The sequence below is a fragment of the Coturnix japonica genome, chromosome 1, assembly GCF_054131305.1.
Source record: "Coturnix japonica strain WE chromosome 1, WE-NBRP24, whole genome shotgun sequence".
Lineage (NCBI taxonomy): Eukaryota > Metazoa > Chordata > Aves > Galliformes > Phasianidae > Coturnix > Coturnix japonica.
Genome location: NC_140663.1, coordinates 25,601,931 through 25,626,419, shown reverse-complemented (window position 1 = coordinate 25,626,419; position 24,489 = coordinate 25,601,931). Strand labels below are relative to the sequence as shown.

The following is a 24,489-nucleotide window of genomic DNA, read 5'->3' as shown; positions in this document are numbered from 1 at the left end:
GAACAAGTTGAAAGGACTGTGCAGCCCATTTTGCATGTATTATCACCAGAACTTCATTCAAGATACCTTCATTAGAAATTGAAAAGGAAGCAAAAGGTTAAGCAGCTACAGAGGTAAAGTTAGTTAACTAAATTCTACTGTGAAACAAGGAGTATCAGTGAGGACCAGTATAACTCACCACCATAAATATCAGTGTCACTCAAATTAGCAGCTATAGTGTCATTCAATGAATCCACTGAAATAAACAGAATATCATGAAGAATGCAAACAGGAGGGATAAATCAAAGTACTGGGAATCAAAAGGTGATGTTATGGCCACGGTGAGTTAATCAAATGGTTGATTAATTTATTTTGATAGTTACAGGAGTAACAGATTGATATTCTTGAGTATAAAAACCACTTAAGTTATTTTTACACTGTATTTTTTTCAGTCATTCGTATCCTAGGAAATATTTCTTCAAAAGACAAAGCCTAATAAAAGGAAAAATGACAGCTTTTAAAACAGATTATACACCAAGAAAACCGGAGATTACATTTTAAGCTTTAAAAAGTAATGCAATTTCTTATTCTGAATTAAACCAACAAAATCTTTATCATAAAACTACAGAAGTTTTGTAAGTACCTGAGGATTCTGGATAAATACTATGCAAGTATGTAAGTATTAGGTGATGCAATACCTACTTGAAAAGACTTTTACAGAAATGGGTTGTTTCTGCTGTATAGTTTGTGTGTGATTAAATCTCGCGTAGCAAATATAGTCCTCACGGGTGTCCTCTGGTTGTACATTAGAAAAGTAAAGGTCTCCATTGAGGCCTTGAGAAACTCTCTCACTTTGAGGCAGCCTTTGGAAAGCTGAGGAAAAATAAGAATAAATTTTTTCAACTATAATTTCTCTCCATTGTTGTGATCTGCAGACTCTACATTTTTTCCATTATTCTTTTCTAGGTTTGTAAATACACACACCTGACATTTTCTCTAGAACTCCCTTGTCCTTCCATTCTTTCCCACTGTGTTAATCCCTGGCTTACGTTAAGATCTCTAGTTAATTCTGGCTTCATGCTTTCAAGCTGCATGTTTGCTTGTTTATTCATTACTATAGAACTGGAAAGTCTGTATTTTAACTTAGAGCAAAACTCCATCACCTGTGGTCTTGGCAAGCAACAGTCAGATGCATAGAAAAACAGTGTAAAGTAAATGTAAAGTAAAGTAAGACTACATAAAAAGCAAACTCACCATTATCCATCCAAAATATTATAGGTGGTGGTAAGCCAACAGGAGGCCTGCAGTTTAGAACCAGGGAATCACCTTCACGAACGTGATTTGGTTCTAGTTTTTCTTTAGTCCACAAAGGGGATCCTAGAGAAAATAATTTTAACACACTTATAAACTATGAATGGAGAAAAGATCTACAATTTAAGGAAAAAATACACACAGAATTCTAGAAAACAACAAGAACTAGAAGCGGCAGAATGTAAAATCTTAACTTATTTATTAAATATTTAATTTTGATTTTTTTAATGCTTTCCTGGGGGGAGAAACAGATTCTTTAAAATAATTACAGCAACAATTCACTAAACGTATAATCACTGATTCAAAGTATTTTGGCTAATTACCAATGGATCTACAACAGCATCAGAAAATTTTAAGAATGATAAACAAAATGTAATGCACAAAATTAGAAAATAAAAATCTTCCTGAAATAATATTGTAGATGTTCTAATCAAACTTGTGAGAATGGCATATTTTAAGCTAAGAAGTCTGAAAAACTGATCTGAGAAAAGCCAGAGAAGCAGCTTACCACTACTTTAAATCTTTGAGCTTTATCTTCCTTTTGTTCTCCACATACTCTGAATTAAAGCAATTATAAAAATTATGGAATACAACGATCAGAAAGAAAGCAAATGTTGCCCATATCATTTAGGAGCATTCAAGATTTCAAGTTCATTCCAATTGAAATTGTATAAGTGCAACCCAATTTTAAACATCGTAGATCATGAAGTTGTACTAAGAAAAAAATCAGGAAAGCATTTTGTCTACTAAATATTCTAAGGAATTTGGGAGAGGCATTATCAAAACAGAATATTAGCAATTATACAACACCTTCTAATATATAAAGATATAAAATATGAGAAAAGAAGAAAATGAATCAAAATATCCAGAAGAAAACAAACAAATATAAGACATTTGCAATTTACTGATATAAGATTTTAACTTACTAGATGGACGTATAACAATATTGTTGGAAATGGCTGCTCCTCTTTCATTCCTTGCTGTACACTGGTATACTCCTTCATATGCTTCTGCCTTCACACCATTCATAATATTTACAACAAGGGTTCCTGAATTTGGCTTCATTGTTACCTGTGCATCTTTATCTATATCAAAATGAGTTCCATTGCGTGTCCAGGAGAAGCTACATAATAAAAGCAAAAAGAAAAGTTACTTCTTGAGTTACCGCTTGTAGCTTACATTAATAAATTTAAAAAAAAAAAAAAAAAAAAAAAAAAAAAAGTCATTTTCAATAACAAATTGTTTTTTATCGGGAAAGTAAGAATTGTACCCAAACTGAACCAAACAATAAAGTAAATATAGCTGTTTTTTTATACAAAAGATATGGCAATAGTTTGAGATAATAGGCTTGGCTCAACTTGTTAGTAGAAACCATTTCAAAGCTTTTATTTTATTTTTATTTTAAAAATTACATTAAAAAATGCAGAAGTTAATCGTATATGGAAAAGAATTGATTTCTTTTCTACTGAAGATGATACAGTAGCATCTGCTAGAACTGATACTGCTAAAGCAGCATTAGCATTTCCATTTTAAAACCTATTGTTGAAAGGTTTTATAAACGTGCCTTTATAAACTAGCTCTGGGCTGAAATCTGTAATCTCAGGGCCCGGCAGGAAACCTTTTCTCTTAATTGGTTTGGCCCCTTTAAAGTTCAGCATGTGAATTAAAGACTGTAGTGAGTTTGGTTCCTTTTCACTATGCTAACACAAAATAAATGTCATTTATTAAATGAAATTTTGCAGCCTGGCAGTCCATACTTAATGTGGTTTATGTTGGTGTTACTCAAAACAGAAGATGTTTTGAAAAGCAGACACTAAAAATGAAGATGATTAGAACTCATTCAATAAACTGTGAAAAGCAGAGATTCACTGCATGCAACTTACACTACTGCAAACACTGATTCTTTAATTTTTAATTCAGGTTTTGAATTTTTAATTAAGATTTGTTAATGGTCACAAGTGTGGTTACTCAGAACTAGACCAATGGCTGTGAAGTTTCAAGCACTCTGTTTTGAATATTGCAAACGACAGTTCTCATACTGGTTATACTTGTGTAGAGTGCACGGGAGGACTTGGGTGCACAGTGAATGAAGAGTGAACCTGATTCTCAGGGCTCTACAGGTGAAGCTGCAGAATGCAGTGTCTGTAGTCTCCAACTACCATCAGCACTGGGGAGAACCACAGAACTAAGAGCAACCTATTTTTCTCCCTTAAAAAAGCCTGCACTTAAATCCTGCCCTTTCTTCTGTAGCAGAACAAGGCAGACGCAGACTTGATGGGAAAGGTGAAGCTGCGCAGCAGAGAGCCTCTGGAATAGCACTGTGATATATTCAGTCTCATTAATTGTGCTCCTAGCTTCTTTGGTAGATCCAGCCATTCAAAAGGTACTCAAAAGAGGCATCTGCAGAAGCAGTACAAATGTCTCAAAGCATACAGTAGTCACCCAGTCCTCCAGGTCAACGCTCAGAGTCTTAAGATGGCTGCTAATCTAAAATACTTGTAAAAACAGCAGCATTATTGCACTCCTGCCATTAACAGAACACTACATAGGCTGACACTATTAAAGAAAATATACTTCTTTGCCATTTTGCCACCCAGTATAATAATGATCATGGTCCGAAAGCAACCAGAAAGAATAACATAGAAAAAATACTTATTATTCACATGAAGTACATCTAATGAGCTCAGTGTGTGTCTGAGAAGCAATTATAGGTTGACCCTGTGAACAAATTGTAGTGTGATACTACTGAGAACACAGGGGTGCACACTTCTGTTTAGTGACCCAGAAATCAGAAGCATTCTACTAATTACTAGTAATGACAGAATACACCACTGCTTCTGCTACTTCCAGTGGAGGTATTCTGCACAAATATTTAGAAGCTCCTAATTTCAAATACTGTATTAACACAGAAGATGATCAGGAATCTCATCTGAACTTAGCAGTGCTATTTTCACTAAGCACAGAACTCCAGGCTATGAAATACACCTGGTGAATGAAGGTCTTATTGTTTAGACAATGGATACATAATAATCAAATTATGACAAAATATGCATGCACTCCAAGATGAACTTCATAAAACTGAGTGTTTTAGAAAACATTAAATTTGAATTCACTCTGAATTTATTCAGTGTGGATTCTTCTTAGACACAATGCCCAAATCAGGAATGGGTTCCATCTAGCTTTTCATAGGCATTTACCTATCTGCCCCTTTAACAATCTAGTATTATTTTGTTGTTGTTAGAGCTCTGAGGAGAAAAAATCAAATACACTATAGTTACTTGATGACTATGAAAAGTTGAAATCTCAAGGATAAAAATAGTCACATACATGCCACTTTCTGCTAGCTGTTTAAATTACAGAGGTGGGGGTACATGCATGTTTCTCTGTATGCCAGCACAAACATAAGCATATACTTCTTGTTTACAAAATTTACATTCTTTTATGTTAGTTTTCCTGAGATATTAGGCCTTCCTCCCCCCCCCCCCCCCCCCCCCAAAAAAAAAAAAAAAAAAAAAAAAGCAAAATAAAAGTCACTACTAACCTAGGAGGTGGTTTTCCTTTTGCTTCACATTGTATTACAATATTCTCTCGAGGGTCAACAATGTAATCTTTTGGAGACTGCTGAGTTATCGTTGGAGGTTGGGACACTTCAGTGTGGAATATAAGAAACAGAGAGGAATTTAACAATATCTTCAAAGAGCCAGCAAAACAGATTTGTAAGATTTTGGAGAAAGCAGAACTACAAGCAGCAAAATCATCAACAAAAGCATTGGATTAAAGTATCCTTTGTATTTGGAGGCTGAAGCCCTCTCCTCCAGTAGTGTTGCTATAAACTTCCAACTGAGCTTTATCACTTACAGTGGAGGAGAATCTCAGCTTGATGGATATAATTTCTACATATCAGATTTCAACAGATCTCCATGAAGTTTGTGGACACTTGAATTCTAAGTCCAACACACCCCAAATGAACAGTTGTGAGATACAAACCCACACAAAACATTTTTTTTAACACAGAGAAGGAGAAAAAATCTCCGTATCGCTTTTGCTTTTTAAAGTATTTGATATATTTTTTATTCCCTATGGTTGTAAACTTTTCACAATATCGTGCTCAATACATTGAATTTATCTACAAAGCATGCTTTGAGTAACTACTTTTCAGGAGTAAAACATGCTATAAATAAAATAGTGCATGAAGGATCTAAAAAAATAGAAACCAAAAGTTTCCAAAGAGAGTAAACATGAAGAAAAAGTCTGGGACCAATGCTTCTGAAATAAAAATAATAAAAATATAGTCAATCTCATGAATTGCCCCAAGACAAACAAATATTGAGCATTTATGATTTATGGATAATTTCAAAACTAGTGATGTAAAGCAGAATCTATTTGTTTGCCGAACTGGATGATGGCTACCTATTTAAAGTAACTTATAATCTATTAATTATGTGCATTTTTCATTGAAAAATTCTGTTTGTGATATTACGATAGTGAGAAATGTGACTTCCTCAACATTATCAATCTGCTTATAGTGTAGTGTCAACTAAAGGAGACAGTTTAATAAGATCATTGCTAATATTCCTATGCAAACTTTTGTGAATTGTCCAGCAAGACATTCTGCTACTGCTTTGGGTCAATTCTAGTCAAATTATTTCAATCATTAGTGTTATCTGTGTCCTCATACTCCACTCTAGCTAGTTAACATTGTAAATCTGGGACTTTTATTTTAAGTCTTCCCTACAATTACACATGGAGAAAGGATTCTGTAGAAAGAGGTAGTGGTCTGTAAAGTGCTGCCCAGAGGAAATAGCCAGAAAGAAAATTCAGATCATGGTGTGCATCATCATGAGATGCAACAGCTAAGCAGGGAAGAACAGGACATGCACAGTTAAGCTTTGCTCTTCATCCTCACTGCAGAGAAGTGTGATTAAATAATGACGGCAATGTTGTTACTTGATGATGAGTATAAGTATATATATATACTCATATAAGTATGAGTATACTTAAAGAGGCAGTGAAGTGAAGACAGCCCTTTTCCTCCTCAAAGGCAGTTCTCAGAGTCAGTAAAAATCAGTTACTTCTGTGGGAAATGCAAGAATACTCTGAAAAGGGACATGACATGAGCAACGTACCACATATGGTATATTCCACCTGATGCACATAAAAGACCTTACGACTGTCCTGCTATGCTATGCACTGAGCTTAAAACTCACTGAATTGACCGGGACACGAGAGCTGAAAAAGAACATCCCACAGAGAATTTGGCTTACCAGCAAAACTACGTTCTGATTAAACATGACTTCCAACTCAGACATGTAAAATATATATACAGATATTCTAATTAATTTATTCTTTTATCAACTATATTTACTCCTGAAAGCAGTATTAAATCATTGCTCATGCTGATATTCGTAATTTTAATGTCCAGATAGCATACAAACAAAAAGTCATACAATCCATTTGTTCAAAATAGTAGAAGGATTTATGTAAAGTAGCATTTATCAAACACTGCATGCACAAAGCATCTAGCTACAGCAAACCAAATTAGGTGCAAAATGTCAGAATCACACGTTTTTGACTGCATACTCAATTTGCAACACGGCCAGTATTAATTTTCATCAGCACACAGTCTAGTTTTTGTGGACAGGAACTTACATTCTTCTAGAAGTTTTGCTTTTATTCCCCCATCAGAATCAGCAGATGAATGGACAAATGGAGATTAAAGAGAAACATTTGTTAGTAAAAAGAAAATCAGAATTTTTGAGAGGGAAGATAAGTATCTCTGACAAGTAAATCAGTGACCATTAGAAAGAAAACTTTTAGTATTATAATGGTGATGATGACGTCAACTTCCAGTAGCAATTGCCATTGCAAGGTTCATGAGGAACTTTTTTGAAGTGCTGACTTTTTAAGGGCAGCACAATATTGTGATTTTGGCCTTACAAGGACACAAAACATTGGTACTGAGGAGATAGCAAATTAGAATTAATGGAGTGCATTGCCCTCATGCAACAGTCAAAATCAATCAACCCATATGACCATAGAGAAGAACAAAGAGAAAGCTTCAGGCTAAAATTACTCTTATAAAGACGAAAGCATTTAATTTTACTCAACAGACATGCAATCTCTTTTAGTTTGAAAAATAACTAATGGGAATATATTGTCCTGGTTGTCATATCTTTATTGCTTATTTCAAATATTTTGCATGTATATCTTCTCATCAATAATGTTTTAGAGCAAATAAACTGCTTTTGAACAGCTACACTGCCAGTCATTCATTACCTACTTTGAGACAGTGAAGAGCATAGAAACCTAATATGAATTAAACCTAATCAGCTAATCAAGTGTGATCTTACCACCGGGTCTCTGCAGTGGGTGTGTAGGAAGACCCACAGAAAGAAGAACACAGTCCTTTCAGTGCTCTCCCAGATACCATTCTAGCCATTATATATGAAATAATAATAATGTAATTATAGACAAACTTTTGGTTAACCTAATTTTTTTGCAAAATTTCAAGTGTTTGACTTTATCAGATACAAATACAGTATTAGACACAGAATTAAATATTAAATGGTATGGAACATGTTAATTGAGAGTTAATGTAATACATCTAAAACAGCTATTTATTTTTGTCTGTTGATGCATTTCTGGTTAATTTAACCTGAAATGCTGCTCAATACAGAAAATATAAGAAGGGTGCACAATTTACATTAGTCTCTAAACTACAAGGTGTTAAAACAATATGTCTAGACTGCAAAAACATTTGTGGAGAAAAATTGCATTTAGGAAACAAAGTTGTTTGTTCATCATACTTTTAAAGCTCTCTATAAACATCAGTTTAATGCACTAAAGGCATTCACAGCACTACAAGTCTCTTGTCCTTTAGATATATTGATCACGTTACAGAAATAAAGTTCATTGATTTGAGAGGCTTGGAAATATGTTTGGAGGCAGAAAATAGCACCAAACCAGTTGCACTTTATGTCAATGATTATTAAAGAAAAACACGTATATATGGAAGGTAGGCAAGTGTCAGAACCACAGGGGTAAAGAAAGCCATGAGGATTAGAATCGTAGGTGAATTTACTGATGTGTTAATTCATCAATTTAATGCCAACCCTGATGTTCTCTTATCTGGTAATTAGTTTACCAAATGAATAGTCAATGTGAGGTGCAACATGGTTCACTGAATTCTGAAAATGTGATCATGCTTATAATAAGAAGAAAATAACAACCTGGAGCATGAATAAATTCACAGAATTAACCATTACAGCTTTAAGACAGCAACTGCAATTGCTTTCTTTTCAGCAGAGTGTTACCAACGCCTAATTCCTTGCTGACACAGTCCAGAATAAGACACAATAATTTCAGATCTTACTATTTCCCCCCTTCTAGATGTTTCCTCACATAAACTTTTATCGTCAAGTTGGGTACTTAACTTTTTTCAGATGCTGCTTAGAAACATCTAAGAGACTGACTTACTCTTTTGGATCAAAAAGAAAGATGCTTCCACAGTGTGAGTAGTTGAAGATTTTACTGGATATCAAATCAGCTTCAGGGTTTTTAACAAATTCACGCAGAAGCACAGAATGGTTGAGGTTGGAAATGCCTTCTGGGTCAGTCTGGCCCAACCTGCTCAACAGGGACACCCAGAGCAGGGTGCCCAGGCCCAAGTCCAGGTGGCTGCTGAAGGTCTCCAAGAAGGACACCCCACAGCTTCTGGTCAGCCTGTGCCAGTGCTCTGTCACTGCACAGCACAGCAGTGCTGCCTGGTGTCCAGAGGGAGCCTCCAGTGTTCCTGTTTGTTCCTATCCTGGCACTGAGCACCACCAAGAAAAGCCTGGCTCCACCTTTGCACCCTCCATTTCAAGTGAACTGAAATTGCCAATGTAATAATCATTTCACACATAAATAGCATTTAACTAGGCTTCTCTGCCCTTCTTCATTTTTGATCAATTTAATAAATAATGATAATATACATCAAATATCTTATGCTATTTATCACTATAAATTATTTAGTGTGCCTATTTAATAAAGATGGAGCAAATTTTGTTGTATTTGTGTAACCTTTCTCAAGTGAATAATGTAAGACATTTTATATAGATAGTTTTTTATAATCTTCAGTAAATTCGAGTAAACATTCATCATCACAGTGTCCTGACTGAAGTGAACAAACACACTCCATGCTTAGTTCCATGTTGGAGCTGTTTTCGTCCTGTACAGAATGTTTTTGTCTAATTTTCCAACACTCTGCACTTATTTAAAAAGCTAATACTTACAATCAAGAGGTACATCCAATGCAGAAATCATTTGGCACAGAAAGAAAACCAAGGAAGCTTTGCTTGCAGATAGGCTCTTCATTTTCATCATGATTTTAGGCTCTATTGAGTAAATCACACTTGATGAATGAAGTCCAACTTCATTAGATTAGGTAGCTTGGAATAGTTACGTAAATACAGACAAGAAACCTGGTAGATAAAGAGACAATAACAACATGTAGTGGAATGATCTCATGTTATTAATATTTATTAAATATCAGCAATATACTTATTACATCCAGGGATGACTACACCACATACTATACTGAAGTCGAGATCCAGAAGTTCTTAGGACACCTAGATCATAATACTTGCAGCAACTCCTAAATTACTTAGTGAACACCTACAAATTTGTTGAATGGAAATGCAAATGAGTTTTCTAAGAAGGATAAATCATCAGTCCTAGGTAAAAATCAGCACATACTACAGAAGATAGTAATCTGATGTAGTTTCAGCAGATTAGAACTCTGAATGCCAACCTAGTCCCTTTCAAATACCCTGCATAAGTCTTGGGAAGTTGTTTTAGGCGTCTGTCCCAACGAGAACGCATCTGGCCACAAAACTGCTGTATACGTTGTGGGATCCACCTGAAGATTTTAATGTGACAGCTTCTTTGCTTTTGAACTGTTTCTACTAGACAACTGTAGTCTGAACACAGAAGACTCTCTGGATTGCCATGCTGAAGAGATTGTTTACATAGTGTATAGGAACCTAGGCTTTTATCCCTGTCAAAACAGGTAACATTAAAGTAGGTACTTTATATCTTATATCATATCTAGTCTGAGCACCAAAATCTAATTAACTAGCAATACATAATGAATTTTTCTCCTTCACTACGTAAAGACATGGCAGAAACAAAACTCAAGGGAAATCTGTTCCTCGAAGTGGTCTAGGTTTTTCACTATAAAAAAGCATGAACAATCTTATTAAACCAAGGTAGAAGAAAGATTCTGATTTCTTTCTTATTTTTACTGCATCCAGGATCATGCTACAACTTAGAATAATTTTGAAGTACTAAAATCTACGTGCTGTTGACTCTCATCATCACTTCTGACCTACAAAGAGCTGTAAGAATACAGCCTTGGAAATCCAAATATTGATTCTCAAAAATCAGACATCGGCTGAGAAAGTACTGGCCAGTCAAACTGACCAGCAACTTCATAGTGACCAGCGTGAATTTACCTTGTAGAGAGCATTTCCCAACTATGCATACAAATGGAAAACACAATGCTATCAAATCTACAAGGAGAAAAAGTTGCAGAGAAGCAGTTGCCTTAAAAAATACTATATAGAAAGATCACTGGTGCTTTCTGAAGTCACCTAAAGTAGTCTATGTTAAACATTTGCCTTAATCTTCAGTTCATAGAAAAAAATATCCCTTAATTGCTGCTGTAAATGGGCTCTCTCTTTGTAGCCTTCTAATCAGAGGATGGAAATGGAAACCAGCACTGAAGTGTAGAGCACAACCTCTCAACCTGCACCAGCACATCAGATTGATTCTTATTGTCACTGGCTCAACTATGAACGTTTGTTCTACAATCAAAGTATCCCAGCAGGTTAAACTTCTACTGACTAGAGCAGCACAGGAGATAGCAAATTGTTTCTTTACATGCCAAGCTATCTACACTGCTGCATATCATACTGAAACAACTATGTACTTATTGTGGTAGATATGACAATTACAAAACTCATCAGAAGAGAGAACACCTGAGTTGCTTGCATACATATTTATACAAAATGGAATGGTATAGACAAGGTGGCCAGCCTAACTCCAAAATACCTAATAGGTTATCATAGTGCACTGCAGGGAACCATGACAAATGGATACAGACTCCCCTAGAAAAATAAACAGAACACTCTTGCATTTTAAATAAGCACTTCAAAATTCTGAATGTTTTGACTAAGGAAGGGGAGAAATGTTTCTTCCATTCCAGCGGTAGCACCTAAGCAATCTGGTTGGCTTCCTATGGTCCCTGCGCTGACTTCATTCAACTGACTACAGCTGTCTGCACTTCTCCATAGGGACCAGGTTTCCACAGACTGCTCTCCTGATCTTTACTGAATCTCCTCATTTCATCAATGCAAGTTCAACTCTTAACTCTGTACGTCTTTACAAGACACTCTGTTTGTACAAGGTATCTGACCTTAAGGATTTAGTAGACACTCTTTGAACTATTTTGCAAGCAAACTGAAACTTTTACTGGTTCTTCCCCAAGCAAAATTTCACTCTCTTTAGAAAACTCTGAGAATCTAATTATCCCCTTTACAGTCTCGTTCTTTCATTGTGCAAAGGGAGCACTGCAGTAATTTGAGATATTTTAGAATTAAATTGCATTCCCTTTGAACAAGTACAAATGAATACACAAGCAGTGTACTGAGTATGTGCAATTAAAGTGATTGTGAAAATAATACTCTTGAGAAAATGCCCTCCAACATCTACTGCTGCTATTGCATTGTTCCTGTAAGATATCTATTGAGTTTGCTGCTGCTATGTTTGGATGTGATATGGGAATTCAACAGGCAGCAGGAGTTACAAAGCTGAGCTTGAACACTGACTTGTCACTGCAGAGAAAACATGCCCAGATGACTCGCGATAGGACATATTTAACTGAAAATGATTTTAGGATTGTCAGCACAATTGCATGCTCTTGTTGAATGCATTCATAATTAAATCTGACATAATTTAGTATGAGTGCAACAGCTGCTGACTGGAACTAAACATTTTTTTGACATAATATTATCCACTACAAAATAGGCCAGGCCTCTAAATGCAGATCAATGTAAATGCTTCAATTTCAAAACCTGAAATATTTATATAGCAGATTGCCTTCTCCTCCAGCTAATTTATTTAACAGCTCTCATAAAACTCAGACATGATTTCCTACCCTTTTTATAGGAAAACACATGGATTTTGATAGCTCATACTATTGACTGATTTGCCCAAAATAAGATTCTCTATGTTTACACATTTCTTACGTACATAACAAAATATCACTTGCTATATCTTCTATTCCTCATGCTGAGACTCTGATATTGTGGACTAAAGGCTGAAGCTATGGTGTAGGAAAAAGGAGCCAAGGTTAGTATGCAAACATAAAGTATTTCATCATTGGGTGTAATGTTGGATCTCAATGGGACACCTTCTCACAAGGAGGTAGGAGCAAATGAGAGACATCTATTTTTTCCCCACTTTTTATTTTTTTGTTTCAAAAATGACATGGTCACTTCTCACGAATGAGCTGCAAAAGAACAACAACTGAGGGAGTGAAAGTGCCCATGAACCTAAGGTAGAACACTTGGCAGCACTACAAAGCACATTTTGGTGATAGTGATCTTTTTGCTGTGACTCATAGGTCTGGACACTTTAGGTTAGAAACACATGGCCTGTTAACTTCCTTCTTAGATGGATTATTTGCATCTCACAGCCTTTAGAAACAAAAATCTGGCTCACTCAGTCATTTCAATCTGCCTTAATGACTGGCTTGTCTTCAGGGTTATTGCTGTTCTGCCAACCCTCAGACCACCTGTTAATCTCAATGTGTAAAATTACAACTGATACAGTCAGCAGACAGAATATCACTGGTCTTTGCATTGCTCCTCATGAGAACCCCATGGGAAAACCTCACAGTCATTGATGCCTTTTTAGCGATAGTTACAAATTCAGACCTTCTAACTAGTTTGCTGATCATTCAAGTTTGGTCCATTTCATTATATAGTTAAATTTTTCTATTTACTAACCACCTTCACATGGCAATAAGTAAAATGCTTTTCACAGTCTGTTACATCAACAGAATCATCTTATCAAACTTGTAATTCTATCAAATATTAAAAGATTAAAATCAGGTTTTCCTAAATGGTTTGTTTTACAAGCCCCACTTTCCATAGAACTATGTTCAGTAGAATTAATTTCACTCATGGCCTTTAATTCCGTATCAGCTGAATCCTCAATCAGCTTTTTCCATATGCTCACCACGATTTATATCAGGCTATATTTACCCTGCTCAATCTGCTCGTCTACTCTGAATCTGGGCAGAACACCAGCTTTCTTCCAGTCTCAAGGAACGTATTAAAAATGAAAACCTGTGAACCAGAAGTCTCCCCCACTGTCTCTTCCAGAACTCAAAGCCAGACTCATCACACTGAGATTTGCTGGTTAAAAACACGTATCTCCAACATGTACTGCTTAATATCCATTAATGGATAATAGTAACTAAAAAAGCTCTCTATCCTAATGTGAAATATGTTTTTGTTTTTTTTTTCCTTCAAACTTCTTGTGATATTCATTATACTTAAACAGGAAAAGTAAAAATTTTACTTTCTCCAAATACTTCTCCCACTTTCTTAAGGCAGTCTTTCATGTTGTTCTTCCCTGACCCTTGTAACACTTTATATCTGGAACTGCAGCTCATTAGCAAACTGTGAGCACTGGGATACAGCTAAAAAAGCGAGAATGTAGGCCTTCAAAATTCCTCTCAGCACAGTCTTACTTCAAATGTCTGTTTCAGAAGTGCAAATGCCATGTTCTAGAAGTGGCCAAAAAAACAGAGCAAAAAAAACCAAACACCTAAGTGTAAAGTTCAAACACCTATAGGTCACCGTGTAGAATCAGCCACAATCCACAGACTGAAATCTTATTTTCAGAGAAGCCACTTAGAGCTGTTTTTTAAAAGACCACAGCAGAGCTGAGCTGTCCTTTTACAGTTGTCTTGAATATTCCCTGAGGACCTATACTGGATTTGGGCCCTGTGAGGATTTAAGAAGAGGAGCATTTGTTTTCTAGATCCTGCTCAGATTAAAGTATAAGCTGCTTTGACTGGAGCGATTACATACACGGCAGAGCAAAGCTGTGGATACCTCTCATACAGGGAGGTAAAGCTAGTAAGCCTTGCAAGTTTAGATGCCTTCTGAGTCAAATCGGCAGCTAAATGGCATTTTGGAATTCAAATTTAAACTCAAGTGTCTCCGCTTTGCTTGGGTGCTTTCTGGTGACCTAAATCTTGCACAGCATTCAGTCTTTTTCACCTTTTCTTTCCTCTTATTTACAACAGAAGATAGAACATTTGAATTGTGCTTTATTGTCATTTGTTTCATTAGTCCTTTATTGTCATGAGCAAATAGCCTGTGCTGATATGCATTGCCTCTTCTCCACATGTGTGTATTTTGCTCTACTTCAAAACATGGGTTAAAGCAACTGAACTGAGTGCAACTTTGTTAAGCAGCTGAAGACTGTGGGATTAGATGGGATAGAGTGAAAACACAACTCAAATGGATTCAGAATAACAGCTGGGCTTGAAGTTCATCACTAGATATGGTGATAAAGGGAAGTAAGGAGTTCAGCTTGATTATCAAATTTCTCAGCGAGTTAAAAAATCTCTCAGAATGAATGTAAGAAAACAGTAAGAAAATACATTTTTACAGCTACCTGGGTATTCAAAGCAGGTACCAACATTGCTGCATTATCAGAACAGCTCTTCAGGTTATGCTTTAACACCATTAGAAACATGCAAATGATCTGGTTGCTCACTACATCCACCTCCAGGAGTTCTAAGTCAGACTAAACTTAAACAAGACAAGGCTTTCAAGTAGCCATTTCTTTCTCTCTGAAAGCTTTGCAATAAAAAGAGGAGTTTGTCTTGTGAGAAATAAATCTATGAATCATCAGACTGCTGTAGCAATACTGTGCTGTGCTAACGGAACCAGAAGGAAAACTGCAGAGTGGGCAGGAGGAAAATGCACCATCATCCTGAGCGAGGGCTGAATGCAGCGCCTGCCATTTGTTCTTCATAAACATGCAAAAGGGATGCTCAGCTGAAATGCTCCCTGAAATGCTAATTTCTTTGCTTAAGAGATATGATGATGTTCTTTTTTATTTTTTCTCTCTTTTTCCTTAATTATTTTTCTTTTAACCCAGCAGAAGTCAGAGCAAGTGATTCAAAGAGCTTGTATCTCAGAAGATAATGCATTCTGTGTTACTCGTTAATTACCTCTTTACATCCCTACAGCTAACCCCAAAAGCACTGTCTAGAAGCATTCCTGCAATCCTAGAGATATTCTTGTGAAAAGCTTACTGTGCAAAAGAGCAGAATCTGATTCAATGATAGGGAAACTCCTCCCTCTGGGAAGTAGAGCAGAAACCACTAATATTAGCGTGAAATGTCAGAATAGTTATGCTAGGGAGGAGGTCACTCAGAGCAGGGACACTGCCAGAAACTGAGGACTAAGGCATTCTGTCAGATCTAAAACCCTAACAAGTACATGAACAAAGGAGGGTAAACAGCACTGAGGGAACACACTGTACAAGCTCCAGCGAGCTCCCTGGGTAAGTTTTTGGGAGATGGGGGCTGGGGACTGGGCACCTAGATGTCATATCTGTTTAGCAGGCAAAGTTATCATGCTTGCTAATTTTAATTAACTCCATTATGGAAGCTAGCTGTGAGCTTTAAATCTCTGCACACCACTAGAAACCAAAATGAAAATTTACCAGATTCACACCCTTTAAAGCTTTAGAAATGCGTCTGCCTGTTTCATGGAAAATGCTGGTAACATTAACAGTGATTACAGTTGTACATCTCAGGTCTGTCCCTGCTCTCATTCATGCTCATTCATCCTACTACTCTTCCCAGCAGCAAGATGTGATGCCTGAACAAGCAAAGCAACTCCTCCAAACTTGCAAATACTGCAAGCACTGAGTCATGTTTAACAACCAGGTCACAACGCTCAGGTTACCACACTGAGGGTCACCTCTGCAGAGACGAATACCGTCCTGAGAATGCCAAAAAGAGCGAGACCACCTGATGAGTTTGGGATACAACTACTTTTCTATATAAGTATCTCCAGTTCCCCTCACTCTCAATTCATTACATACAAATTGCTAACTATTTTTATCACCTTCACAAAAAATGCTGGCTGCACATAGCCACCTAGACTCTACAGACTAAAAACAGTAGGGAAGGTTAGCATTCAGTCTTCCATTTATACTGTCTTTATTTTTAACACTGCCTTGCAGACCTCCTGGGTTTTGAATGCCTTTAGCTGTCAGCGACACTACAGAAGTTTGTGGTAAGAGCACACAACATTGTGCAAAAATGTGCTGTGAACAACAGCGCAACTTTGCTGTCTGCTGGTATCACCCAGTTAAAAGCTAAAGTATTCAGCTGGCACTTGAGAAAGGAAAGACATCTGGTGTCTACTCTCCATAACATACACAGAAATAGAAAGAGTCACCAGAACATGGGTCAGTCCTTCCTTGCTACACACTGCCAGGATTTCCCCCATTCTCACTGAAGAGGGCACACACGCCCCAGCCAGATGTGTCCTCTTCCCTCTAAAATTCTTAACAATAATGTTGGTCCTCCATTAGGTGGCAGGTTGACCCAGAGAGACACGGGGTAGGTGATGCTCTGGGCTTGGAGCTGGGGAGGGAATGTCTGGGACAGGCAACTGACAACATAAGCGTGGTAATGAGATGTGACATAGCAAATAAATAGTAGCATCATGGTTTCCTATGTGGAGGGGTACTTGTTATATCCATATTCTCTTTTACGGAAAGTTCATAGTGGCAAATTACTTCAGTGTAGATTACACCTTTAAAAAAGCCTGAAACAGCATTACAGATATTTCACAGGAAGAAACATGGAAAAGGTAAAATACTGAACTTGCTGTAATTAGAGAATATTCACCTGGAGGCTTCAAATAAGTTGTGGATCCATCATACGGCAAATGCCAGCAACTTTTCAGTGCACTGTGAGACGGTACCACAGATCTGCATCTAAGTGATGCTTCCACAGCCCTGATTGTATCTATGCTCCTCACCATATTGCTTTTAATTAGTCAGCACTATGGGTCTGACTATTAGTCAGCCTGACATGAAAGTGAACATTTTTAGCTCAAGGCAGGAAAAGTGCCCTGGATGAAATAATAGGAAGCAAAGGATGAATCAGTGTTTCCCTTTGTATTACTTTCAGCCAGAGTCATCTGTTACCAAGTCTATTACATCCATTATTATCTATTTATCTAAATACCCCAAATGATAGACCCAAAGTTACCTTATCCTAGCAGGACAAGTTAGAATGAGAGATAAAATGCAATAACTTTGCAAGTTTTTGGATTAATCTCTCACTCTATCAGGGCTACTCAACCAGATCTTCCACTGGCTTCAACAGAACTTGGCCTCTAAAGATTTGTTCTATAATCTTTATTGCAGTTCATATTTTTAAACTCTGCATTCCTTAGCCATTTTCTTGTTTCTGCAATATTAGATAAGAAAAAATAATCTAAAAAAATAATAAAAATAAGAAAAAAAAAGAAATAAAAAAAAAGGATTCTAATATATAAATGAAGGGCTTTTATAAATGTGTTTCACGTTTATGTAATTTGGACAGTTCAATTGCAATTGCAGTTTTAAAGTGGTAACACTTATTTTAATTTAATGTATTTTTTATAAAAGAATATCAAAAAACCCTGCAGCTTAATTCTCACAATAAATCTGTCTTTTCAATTTAAAAATATTTTATATGTTAAGAATATTTTTGATTTTGTGTTTATAAGAACCAGGAAAGGCACTTAAAGCCACTATAACAACATACATTTAGCTGTTGTTTAACAAAACAGCAATAGGATGAAGCCAATAACTACATCCTGAGTGAGGTTTTTTTTTAATACAAATCATTAATTCAAACCTTCAGGGTAAAAAAAAGCTCATTTACTCACTGAGAAGTTAATCTAGTTTGTATCCTAACTCAGAAATAGCTTTTCCTGCATTTTTATGTATGTATGCAATTCATTAATGAAAAAAAAAAAAAAAAAAGAACAAAAAACTTACCCAGGACTTCATATCTATTATGTAAGTCAACATTATACTTTGATGTAAAAATGTACAATGTTCACAGATTCATTTGAATTGCATATTCATATTACCGCAGAGGAGATAAAAGACATTTCTTTCATACTGCCATGTTTACTGCTATTTTCTTTGGTTTGTTACAACTAATTTATCCTTTAAATCAGGATCTCAAACTACACACATGGTAAGGATAGCAATTTTTCTTTTTTTCTGTTTAAAATAAGTTCAGTGCACTTCTTCACTGTCACACCAATGGCTTTTCTTCCATTCAATGTATAGTGTCAAATTCTGTTTTTCCATCATACGAATATTATGCTAATAATCATCCAACAAAATTAATATTAAATATTTAAATTAAAAAAGGAAAGATTCTTTAAGGTGAAAGGATTCCAAGAGGAAAACATGAAATCCTCAAATCACTTCAAAAAAAGGCTTTCTGAATTTCTGCTCGTAGTACTACGTAACTATGCTACACCACAAGGCTTGCAATCCTTTCTGCATGCAGGTAACAGCAGATGAAGTTCTGGATTACTTTTTTTCCACACTCAAGAATGGATACATTTAATCAAGTAAAAATAAAAGAGCTTGTTATTGATTTATGACAACACATCAATGCACAGAAACAAGGCAGTAAAACAGATTTCTCTTCAGTAAAATAGTTACACTCCACAGTAATTTCTCTCAGAATTAGTAAAAAATGAATTCAGGAAATTCTGCCAGTTATAATTTTTGCATAGTTGTGATTTTTCATGTGCATTTTTCACAGAAATAAAGTAAAAAATATGAATATTTCAGAAGGATAAACTTCAAGAAACCGAATGGGGAAACCAAGTCCTTTAAAAAATGAAAATAAACAAGTATAATATTCAGCATTAGCTTTTATGACATCAAATACTTGGCTGTGCCTTATGGCTTTTATAACCTCTCTTCCCTGCGACTAATTTTTCAGTCAATCTAGTCACTGAATAACAACAAATCAAGGCAGTTTGTTAGTCAGACCCCTGACCTTTTCACATCTTCAAATTTTGATCCTACAAAGTAAAACACAAAGAACTGCTCATTCACCTCTTGTGTAAAACCTATGAATGACATAACTGCTTTAGCATAATACTATTCTTGATTTCAACATGTGAAGTATGCAAAATTGCCAAAAATCAACATTAAAGGCTAAAATGATTTTCTCAGCTATGCTAATTTAAATTGAGAGAGAGATGCAGTTGTCCACAGATTTTTAATTTTACACTGAATTGCCTTACTGCTTATACACCAGAGAAACCATGATATAACTAAGACCAGAAAGCACTCTTTAATCTTCAATATAAAATTAAATTTTGCTGGTTTTTCAATTTATCCAGAGACTTAGCACCACTTAAAATAGAGCTTTGTTCTATTCATTTTAATCAAATGTTATTTTAATTGGGTCTGTAAGGACATGTAGAAACTACTGCACTAATGGGAGAAATCTCAGTTTTGATCTCCTGTTCTTAAATCTCTCAAATCAGCCGTTGTTTTTTTCTCACCTTTAGCTTCCCTTCAGGCATTATTCCCAAGGGTTCCACACCTTTAATTCCCATTTCAGATTATCTCAGAAGAATAATGAATCTGACTTGTGGGGACAACTTCCGTAATTTTTGTACAATCTATGGGAAAGAATTAAAGGCTTATATAGTGCTCTGGGAAACCCTTCACAGCGGATACAGATAGAGCAAGAAGACAACTCTACTGAGCATGTTGTTTCACGATGGTTACGAGGGTTGCTATTGTATGCACCCACTATGAGATCAAATTATGGTGAGAAGCAAGAAATCAAGGCAGGACCTTAAGACAACCTGTTGGGAAGGTATACTTTCTCTCCCTCCCCCTGATCTAAACACCTTCCCTTCTTGAAGGAAGACAGCTGCTATCTTTTCCTTCTTCTTGGAAGCTGTGAGCTACCTGGGTGCCTCCAGACAGGAGGAAGAACTGCTTTCAATGCTGCTGAGAAAGTATCCATCTATGGAGGAGGGATATGAGAAAAAAAGACAATGAAAGAAGGAATCAATCAGACCTTAACTAAGAATTATCTACCCAATATGCAGGAAGAGGCTTTGAGATATGGTTTTCCTTTCTAATAAAATACTAAATTAATAATAAAATACCCTCTTTGAGTGGGACATTTTGATAGCTGAGACTGGTTGATAACAGCTGGAGGCAAAATTGGAGCTCTCCACTCCCACTTATTCTCTTCTTTAACAGTACATTGACTCAAACTGTTTCACTGCAAAGATTTAGTACTTTGCTGTTTTCTAGCCTAAAAGATAAATCAGTTTATAATTATATTCTACAATTAAGTTGGTTTCAATTTGTGCAGACAACATTTAGACTGAAGCTAATAGTTTCATTCATCATCACAGAAAAATTTGGAGTACAAAATCAACTTACATCTCTAAGTGCATAAAAACAACGTCATGAAAATCAAAATAGATAGGCATTAAAAGCCTCAAGGATTGAAGCAGCTTTTAGGGGGTGTGTTCCAGGGTTCTTTTTGCTTAATTTTTTAATGGGATTATTTTGGTATTTTTGTCATTTGAGATTCTGAAACAAACACTTCACACTACATTTTAGATGGAATTGGACCACGTTCATGAATGGTGTTATGTCACATTGGCTGCCTGTGAAGCATTCACTGGACACAATAAGAAAACACTTGCAAGATTCCTCTCCCAGAAGGGGAAAGCATAAAACAAGCACTGATATAATTAGGACACATCAATAGAGCATAGGAATACTTTTCCCATAACCATCAATAGCAGAAAAGAAAAGATTCTGTACCTTCTTTAAGATGTCCATCTGTACATCTTGGGATTTTTTATGGAGCGGAACACAAGGATAACTCACCTGTTTGCATCCCCCCCCCCCCCCCCCCCTTTTTTTTTTTATTATTTATTTGATTATTTAATCAAAAGTTCTATAGGCTTTAGAATGCATCACAGGGAGTCCCTGAATTCACACATCCCATTTTTACATTTGTAATTGGTTCTATAACTGGAGCTTGTTGCTATAAAAGGGGACTGTCTGGAATCATCCTCTACAAAACTGTAGTGAAGGTAGAGACAAAGTAAGACCGTTTCCCACTCTCTTTTAATCTTGGTATTAGATTCTCAGCATTAGGCTGGGTCCAACAAATTACATGTGTTCCAACACATAATGCTTGCTGCAGGGCAGTTGCCATGTAAGATAATAAAATTTCTGCTTAATTAAACTACATTCCTTTCTTCCTCATTGGTATAAAATCTTGGCTGTTTTTAACACTGCAAGATATATTCACATGAGTATATGCTGGGAAAAGTGTGATATACCCATTGTTTAATATAAAAAACGAGAATTTCCAGACATAAAGCCATCAGCTGGCTTTACTGAGACGCTTTGAACTTCAAATGTGTGCTTTCTCACATGTTTAATCAAAGAACGTTTACCTAAGTCACTGCACTGGTTTAGCAGAAAATGTTTAACGTCATGGGGAAACCTAAAAAGAAGGAAAGATTCAAAGATTCTAAAAGGATAGAAAAATAGTTTAAATATTGTTTTAAAATGAACCAATTATAATTGGTAGTACAGGTTATAACCTGTAAAAAAAGCACCTAAAGAAATCTTAGTTGAGAAAAATATGTGATTAAATCTGAACTAACTTGACTGCTGAGCAAAAAATGAAGTTAGCCATAGAGTTCTCACTACCATTATGAGAGCATTAGGGGACGGAATATGAAAGCATTTTGTTCTTTTCTGCCAACAATTGAATCCACAGTCTCCTGTTCATCAAAGTACTTTATTGGAGGGTACATTTAAGTCCTCTATATTCCACATATCCTATACACCTACAGGTATAAAAATGAAGATTCATGTAGACTAGAAACAACTACTTGCTTTAAAGTCACAGTTCTCTGCTTTGCAGGGAAACGTCCAAGCATTACAGAGTTAGCTAACCTCCACAAAATCAAAAGAAACTGGAGAGGAGGAGAGGAGAAATCAGGGCTATACATTCAATGGCCACACTTCCTTTTTTGTGAAAGTGGTTCTTACAACTCCCTCCAATGTTGCTTTTTAACTGAGTGAAAATGTTGGTACTTTAATTACAGCGGATTTTAATACTTGACTTGCTCTGAAGTAATGACAAGTATTTGCCAAGAAGATACAGAGAGGTCTGGAGATCTTTTTTCGATGCCTCATTACAACCTTCTACCCTCTCTCTTTGCCTTTGTTTCTCAAGTTCATCAATCCAAGAGAAAAGAAACTTAGGAAAGAAAAGATTAGATTCTGATCTGACAGAAATCACCCATAAAGGATAGCCTCTTTTGGATGACAACCTGAAATTAAATGAATTGAAACATCACTTTATAACCACACCCTTAGCATAAGCCTTTATGAATTTGAGCTGAGTCAATGCCTTACTGAAGTATTCTCATCACTTGAAGTTGACTATGCTCCCAGCTGAAGCGCTGATGAAGAATGATCTGCAAAGCCAAGGAAAATGACTTCAGAGTAGAGTAAAAGAAAAGACTAAAAGCACTGTCAGTACAGAATAATATGGGAAATGTTGATATTGGCATGAGTGTTGCCCAAGAGGCATCTTGGTTTGTAGGTTACTCCAATAAAAAAATATATTTTTATGCATTTCATTTATATATGAGAGTCTACCATTAAAAAATAAATCAGAAGCTGCTTTTCTTTTGCTCAAAGTTGTATAGACTTTCCAGGCAGCATCCTAACTTAGAAGATCACTTTCTTGGTTTCAGAAAGGGGCATGTTTTAGTTAGAGACACTTTCAGCCTATGTTAAATCTTCTTCCTCACTTTCAGTATCGCTGTCGTCTTCATCTAATTCAGTTCTGATCAATGTGATCAAGCACACATGCAAATTAGTCTTATATTAAACTTGAAGGAACTCTTTGTTTTGTGTGTTTCATTTGAATGGAAAAACATTGTGAGTGGAAGGATGCTTAGCCCTTTATCTTTGTTACAAAGAGCAGTAGATAAGGATGACAGTATCAAGATGGCAATAAATATCCCTTTTTGTACCTTAAAGGTAGTTAGCTTCTTAAAAACGAAACAACAATGGTGTTACTAACAGTTATGGAAGGCTGTTGACAAATACCTGAAATTTTGCAGGAAGTACTCTACTGAAATGGTTCTAGTTTAAAAGATGCTTTACACAGAAATTAATGATTAAATTCTTTACATGTTGTCTTATTTAATAAAGAAGTGAATGAAAAAAAGACATCAACCTTTTCTGAGGAACAAAGGTGTACTTTGTGAACAGAGAAGAATGCACTTGTTTGGTAGTGAGAGTAGTTAGACTCTCTTTTTGCTACTTGACTGAGATTAAGTGCTGCAGTAGGCAGATACAACAGGAACTTTCTACTATTTCCAGAGAGCTTGTCTATCATATTTTCATTTTTCCAGCCTCTTGTGACTTGTTTTAATGGAAATTATATAATAGGCATTTCTAAATAATATACAAATCTCATTTTTATTGTATTTTGCCAGGCAAAGTACATAATTTCTTTCTTCACTTTGCCACTAGATTAGGGTAGGTTAAATTGCCTGTACATTGTCAGCAAATGTCTAGTATAAATTCTGATATGAGAAGGATGTATTGTCTTTCAAAATATTTTTTCCTTTTTAATGCACAGTTGTTTTGGTGGCATTTCTATAATAAATGAATATACTGACAGCTGAGTGGATGACACCTTTAAAAATGCTTTCACTTTCTGTGGCTAAACATATGATGGCTTTTTGCAGAAATGTGTTTCATGAATAAAACTTTATAGAAATTCAGCAAAATCAATTATACTCCAAACTTTTAAAAACCAAAAGCTCACCAACCGTAATTATTTTAGAAACAAAGTGGCCATCAACATTTTTATATCCAGTCTTTGTTTTTTTGTTCTACTACTGTACACTGTCATTATCTATTCTTTCTGAAGTATTAAAAGGCTTTAGAAACTGCTGATACCCAGTCATTTACTCTTTATTGAAGTCAGAGAGCTTTACAATATTACCAGACCAC

At 35.8% G+C, this 24,489-nt stretch overlaps 1 protein-coding gene across 50 annotated transcripts in view; it reads right to left on the bottom strand.

Moving 5' to 3' along the window:
• Positions 1–24,489, bottom strand: part of NRCAM (neuronal cell adhesion molecule) — a 133,567-nt gene that overhangs the window by 52,521 nt on the left and 56,557 nt on the right. For 32 of the 50 annotated variants that reach the window (XM_085534587.1, XM_085534387.1, XM_015854498.3 and 29 more), the window contains exons 3-9: positions 9,564–9,752; positions 6,940–6,957; positions 4,832–4,937; positions 2,217–2,413; positions 1,234–1,356; positions 682–852; positions 179–235 (exon numbers count right to left, since the gene is read on the bottom strand). In XM_085534587.1, coding sequence (XP_085390713.1) covers positions 179–235; positions 682–852; positions 1,234–1,356; positions 2,217–2,413; positions 4,832–4,937; positions 6,940–6,957; positions 9,564–9,654 — 763 coding nt within the window. In that variant the 5' untranslated portion in view covers positions 9,655–9,752. Of the gene's footprint in view, positions 1–178; positions 236–681; positions 853–1,233; positions 1,357–2,216; positions 2,414–4,831; positions 4,938–6,939; positions 6,958–9,563; positions 9,753–20,379; positions 20,438–22,872; positions 22,935–24,489 lie in introns of all 50 variants that reach the window. The other 18 variants (XM_085535315.1, XM_085535630.1, XM_085535766.1 and 15 more) reach the window with 6 other exon arrangements.